Source organism: Ixodes scapularis, unplaced genomic scaffold (assembly GCF_016920785.2).
Source record: "Ixodes scapularis isolate PalLabHiFi unplaced genomic scaffold, ASM1692078v2 PGA_scaffold8__174_contigs__length_109621045, whole genome shotgun sequence".
In the NCBI taxonomy this organism is placed as follows: domain Eukaryota; kingdom Metazoa; phylum Arthropoda; class Arachnida; order Ixodida; family Ixodidae; genus Ixodes; species Ixodes scapularis.
Genome location: NW_024609883.1, coordinates 34,634,565 through 34,640,849, shown reverse-complemented (window position 1 = coordinate 34,640,849; position 6,285 = coordinate 34,634,565). Strand labels below are relative to the sequence as shown.

General features: G+C 50.7%; 1 protein-coding gene across 1 annotated transcript; it reads right to left on the bottom strand.

The window, feature by feature from the left end:
• Positions 1 to 578: 578 nt before the first annotated feature.
• Positions 579 to 6,030, bottom strand: LOC120840634. Its single transcript, XM_042286649.1, has one exon. It carries the CDS (start codon positions 5,760 to 5,762, stop codon positions 1,452 to 1,454), a length of 4,311 nt encoding a protein of 1,436 aa, XP_042142583.1. The 5' UTR covers positions 5,763 to 6,030; the 3' UTR covers positions 579 to 1,451.
• Between the last annotated feature and the right edge of the window lie 255 nt (positions 6,031 to 6,285).

Below are 6,285 nucleotides of genomic sequence, written 5' to 3'. Positions count from 1 at the left end.
AGAGGTGTCTGAGGTCGCTTCAATAGTGTGATAACTCACTCTGCGGGCTCTAAGCATTCTAGATAGTATCTATAAATCATAACTACATTGTGTGTACCAATGAAAGCCCTATGATACGCGCAGATTCTTAATGATATTAGACAGTTTTAGTGGACCGTACGCTATAGCTTTGCGTACGCAAGGAGATTGCGGGTCGTGAGTGCCCATGCGCAGAACGCAATAGAAGGGCTAGCGTATTGCGTACGCACGCAACGCTGGGGATTTTGCGTTGCTGGCTAGCGGGCCTTGCGGGGCGCTCTCGAGAGATCTCGGACCCCACGAGAGCGCCAGTTTTTGCCTCGACTGGCGCAGCAAGGGCGACGTGGTGTTTTCGAAGTTCTGTGTTACGTGAAATTGCGTGGTGTTCAGCTCGGCGATTCTTTCTGGGACCTACCGCGGTAGAATCAGATTGCCCTGCAGCTGAAGGAGTGCACAGTGGAAATGTTCGTCGCTCGCAGTGTGCGTCCACGCTGCGATCTGCTCAACGCTTTGTTACGTTTCTCCGGGAGAATCGACGAATCCGGAGACCGACGTTTATTTGGCAGCGTTTATTGTTCGGCAGCCGGAACCAAAAGAGCGCAAAGCTTGCCGGCGATGTCGCTTATATCGGCAGCAAGCACCAGAGGTACGCCCCCCTGACTCAGCAGTTCTGCCGCGGCCGCGACAGCGATAAGCGATAACATCGCAACGTAACAACTCCTCCCCCTTTTAGGGCGAAACCGCATAAAACAATTTTCCCGCCACTCTCCAGGCTTCAAGCGCGTCCTTGGGAATGTTCGACAGACAGACGAACGGCGTAATCCTAGTGCTGCTTGCGCAGAACTTCACAGTCGTTGCTCGAAGAAACCTTCACAGCGAATACAGGTTCAGCTTGCGCTGATCCGAAGGGCGGAAGTCCTGGAGACGCAGGGCCCAACACCGTCTGCGAAACTGGCCGGAAGCGTCGACGCGCGGCCCAACACCGTCACTGCAGTTTTCAGTGTCCTTGACTGGTCGGAAGCGTCGACTGTGCGGTCCGAGAGGAGCAGGAAGGAGCGGTGATGGCGATCCTTGCGACCATGAGCCAAAGTCGCCAGCGGCCCAGGAGTAGCAGCGGCTGTCACGTGCCGTCGGTGCCAGGACGTCGGGATGACAACAGAGGTCCGTCGTGCTTCTGAGGGGAATGAGAAGGGCCAACAACAACCAAGCACCACAGAAACTGCGGAGGCACCCGAAACGCCCTTTCCACTCACCGAGAGCACGAATTATTCAAAAGAAATAGGTTACAAAATATGCCCCAAACGCAGCCAGAATTTTTTGAAAATATCGTTCCCGATCTTTCGGGAATAGACAGCTAATGAATGAAATTGAATGGAACTATTTACAAATGTGCAGATGAGACAAAAGAAACAGAAAATCGCACTGTGCGCCGGTTAGAGCGCTCGGCTCAGACAATCTGCGTTCGCATGAAGCTTTCCTTTTTTATGTCGAACCAAGAAAGAATATTCCTGGAGGGTCAAGCTCCAGCGTAACAAGCGACCGTTTTTGGGGGACAGCTGCTGAAGCCATGTGAGCGGTCTATGATCTGTAATTAAAATAAACTCCGAACCATAGAGATAGCAGCGAAGCTTTTCTACAGCCCATACGAGACAAGCGCATTCTTTTTCGATGGTACTGTAGGCTTGCTCCCTTGAAGTTAGCTTCCTGCTGGCAAACAAAACGGGGTGCTCTTCCCCTTCATTTTCTTGGCTTAGAACGACGCCGAGTCCTTTTTCGCTGGCGTCGCACTGCACTAAGAAGGGTCTTGTGTAGTCAGGGCTGACTAATACGGGCTGAGTCGCCAAGGCTAACTTAAGAGCCTCAAACGCATGTATCTTGCGATCGTCCCATTTGATCTTAGTGGGCTCAGTTTTCTTGAGCGCATCCGTCAGGGGACTCGCCTTTTCAGAGAACTGGGGAATGTACTGGTGGTAGTAATTCACCAGTCCGATAAAGGACATCAAATCTTTTTTTGTTTGTGGCAAGGGAAACTCTTTAATGGCCTGAACCTTGAGTTCTTGTGGACGTCTCATTCCTTGACCGACTACGTGTCCGAGATACGATACTTCGCCTCGGCCAAACTTACACTTTTTCGCCTTGACTGTAAGTCCTGCGTCTTGCAGGCGCGAGAACACCTGTTCTAGGTGCTGAACGTGCTCTCTCCACGTGTCCGAAAATATAGCGACGTCGTCTAGGTACGGCAACGCAAAAGACTCGGTTCCGACCAGTACCAGATTCATCAGTCTCGAAAACGCATAGGGTGCGTTTTTCAGTCCAAAGCTCAGGACAAGCGGCTTAAAAACACCAAACGGGGTCATGAAGGCGGCAAGGTTACTGGCGTTCGCGGTAAGTGGCACTTGCCAGTAACCTCTAACGAGGTCGATGGTTGAGATGAACTTGGCTTTGCTTACTTTCTCAAGGCAAGTTTCGATATTAGGGATTGGGTAGACTTTTGTTACCGTTACCGCGTTTAACTTTCGGTAGTCCACACAGGGACGAGGTTCTTTTCCTGGAGTCTCTACCAGAATCATAGGAGACACGAAGTCGCTCTCGCACCGCTCAATCAACCCTAGCTCTAGCATTTGATCTACGGACTCCTTTAATAGCTTTTCTTGGCGGGGGGAAAAGCGATAGGCCTTACACTGAATATTTGACCGAGTCCTCACTTCGATGTCATGTTCGACTAGACTCGTTCTTCCGGGAATAGTTGAAAACAATTTTTGGTATTTGCCAATTAATGCCGTAAGATCCGAAAACTGGTTTTGGGAGAGCGTCTTATCGACTGCGGCCTCTACGACTTCGGCGATTGTCAGGATCCCGTCGGTTTTTCCCAGCTCAGGAATTCGTGTAGGAACTTCCTCTGGTTGGTTTAGTGCAATGCTGACTACTTGCACCCTTTCCACGTACGGCTTCATAAGGTTGCAATGGTATATGCGGACCTCTTTTCTGCGACCTGGCAGTTTTACCACGTAATTTGTCTCTGATAGCCTCTGCTGGACCGTTGCTGGTCCTTCCCATTGCAATTCCAACTTATGAGCCTTAGAAGACCTCAAAAGTAGGACTTTGTCACCCACCTTAAACGTTCGGAGGCGGCTGTTTTCGTCATAGTAGGTTTTACCTCGCGACTGCGCTTTTCCCAGGTTAGCCTCAACTAGCTCACGCGTTTTGTGGAGACGGTTTAGCAAGGAAAGCACATACTCCACCACTGTTGGGTTCTCGGCTTCACCCTCCCAGCCCTCGCGCAGCAACCGCAAAGGTGAACGCAAATTGCGTCCATAGACCAGTTCCGCTGGCGTGAAACCAGTTGACTCGTGAGCAACGGTTCGCAACGCGAAAAGCATAGCGGGCAATGCCAAGTCCCACTCTTTTTTCTGTTCGTGACAAAGGGCCCTGAGAATGCGCTTCATTACCGAGTGCGCTCTCTCTACGCTGTTACTTTGCGGGTGGCTTACAGAACTGTGAACAATCTTAATGCCACACCTCTCGAAAAAGCTGGTTGTTAGAGCACTGGTAAAAACACTACCCAGATCACATTGAATTTCACTAGGAAACCCGATCCGAGAAAAGACCGAGAGCAAGTTATCTACTACTTCGACCGATGTCTGCTCTTTCATTGGAACGGCTTCTGGGAACTTGCTGGCTGGGCATAATATCGTTAGAAGGTACCTAAAACCCGTCTTAGTTGTAGGTAGGGGTCCTACGACGTCTATCACTAGCCTTTTGAAAGGTTCCGTGATTATGGGCACTAGTGTGAGAGGCGCCTTTCGGCGCTCGTTTGGTCGTCCTGTTCTTTGGCAGGTGTCGCAAAAACGGACGAATTGCTCAGCCTCCTTAAAGCAGCCCGGCCAATAATATTCTGCCAAAAGCCTGCACTTGGTCTTTCTGATTCCTAGGTGTCCCGACCACCCTTCTCCGTGAGCAAGCTCGAGTAATGCAATTCTATACTTGGATGGAACGACAATCTGATCTACCTCGTTCCCCGATTTGTCCTTGAAACTACGGTAAAGAATGCCGTTGCTCATAAAGAAGGAGATGTTCGGCTTGATTTCTTTTCCCACGCTATCACGACACTTTGAAAGACTCGGGTCGGATGACTGTTCGGCGATAAGCGTAAGCTTATCTACACCGGCTAGCGCACGAAAATCGCTGCTCTCCGGCGAAACCAGCGTGGTCATGTCAGCTCCTTCGTTCGGCTCTTCATCGGCCCCGCTGCTGGTTTTACCAGTCGTCGCGCTCGCTTCCGTCTGAAGTGTTTCCGGCACTGCACTAGTTGTCATTGAGCGCGTGACGACTAGAACAGGATTCATGTCAAGCGGTATACCCGACTCGCTCAATTGCCTTGCAGTTCTGTTTGACAGTATGTACGGACAGTTTGGAAGCACTCCGTCAGAAACAGCTGCTTCCGTTTCCACTACTCCGAAAGGTCCGTTTAGTTTTACCTTAGCTACGGGCAGACTAACTGCCCGATTTTCCAAGGCCTGACGGATCCACACACAGTCGCCTGAAAAATGTTCTTGCTCCACTAGCGAAGAGTGTACCAGATCATACGTGGCGCCGGTATCTCGTAAACCTTTGCAGAATTTACCATTTACTTTCATGTCGTACAGATACGGCCTGAGTAAGTCCTCCGCTTCTCCCAGACACAAGTTAACGGGAGCAACTTTAGGGACGCGGCAACCAGAAGCGACATGACCAGGCTGTTTACACCTGTAGCACACTATTGGTTTACGCTCCTCGAACGCCTTCATTTTACGTTTCTTTTCGTCTGAATCAGACACTCCCTTTGTCGGTACTTCACTCTCTTTGCCCTTTTCGGCGCCTCTCTTCACGAACGTGCGAGGTCCGCATCGTTCGTAGAAACGGTTTGAGCTACGGTTTTCTTCAACAACTTTCTTCCCGTGCCTAGAGCAGTACTCATCCGCGTAATCTGCAGCTTTTTGCACCGTTTCTACTTCCGGTCTATCCTGAATCCACTCCTTTAGACCTATCGGAATACAGGAGAGAAACTGCTCTAGTGCTATCTGCTCCAGCACCTTTTCACGATCCTCGTAAGAGTTGACACCACGGAGCCAACTTTCCAGAAAGCCTTTAAGCTTATAAGCGAACTCCGCGTAACTTTCGTCCGGTCCTTTCCTTGTCTCTCGAAATTTCTGTCGAAAAGCTTCAGGCGACAACCTGAACTTCCTAAGCAGGCATGACTTTACGGACGCGTAGTCATCGGCTGCTGTAGGATCTAGTCGGGCCAAAACGTCGGCCACCTCCGCTGGCAGTAAACTCAAGAGCCTTTGAGGCCAGCTCGACTCTACAAGACCCATCTTAACGCAAACCCGTTCGAAATTTACTAAATAGAGACCCATGTCTCCGCCGACGCGAAAAGGTTGCAAAAGGGCTCGCATGTCAAACTTTTTCGAGCTGTTATCCACCACAATGGCCTCACCAGCGTCAAGGTTACGTTGAAGCATCTCTAGCTCAAGTTTTTCTCGAGCAACGCGAAGCCCTTCTTGAGCCGCGTGAAGTTCCGATTCCCTTCGTCTCTTCTGCACCTCGCTCCAACACTCGGAAATTTCGTCGGCGCCCGCGCCACAATCTTCAATGGCCTTGATAATCTCGGGCTTTCTCATGGCCTTGACCACTTTAACACCCAGCTCTTCCGCTAAGAGCATTAAATCGGGCTTCACAATCGCCGCGAGATTTATCGGATCCATGTTCAGAAATTTCCAAAAAAGTTTGGCTACTTTTGCCCAGCGCCCGTATCAACCGTTTGGCGACACCACAGAACTAACTGCCTTAAACACTTAAGCTGCTCGGTGAACAGAAAGGAAGCCTCAGGCACTCACCGACAGCACCCATGGAACCCGGCGTCGTCGATCCATCCCACCGCTGCCACCAGCTGTTACGTTTCTCCGGGAGAATCGACGAATCCGGAGACCGACGTTTATTTGGCAGCGTTTATTGTTCGGCAGCCGGAACCAAAAGAGCGCAAAGCTTGCCGGCGATGTCGCTTATATCGGCAGCAAGCACCAGAGGTACGCCCCCCTGACTCAGCAGTTCTGCCGCGGCCGCGACAGCGATAAGCGATAACATCGCAACGTAACAGCTTAGCCTATTCCCACAGTTCATCGCCGACGGACGAACGACTCTAAAAAAATCGCCGAAGTTCTCGCTATGCACTGGACATCAGGTTCATGAATTTCACTCCGCGATAGCATTGATAAAAGGTTCCGTTTC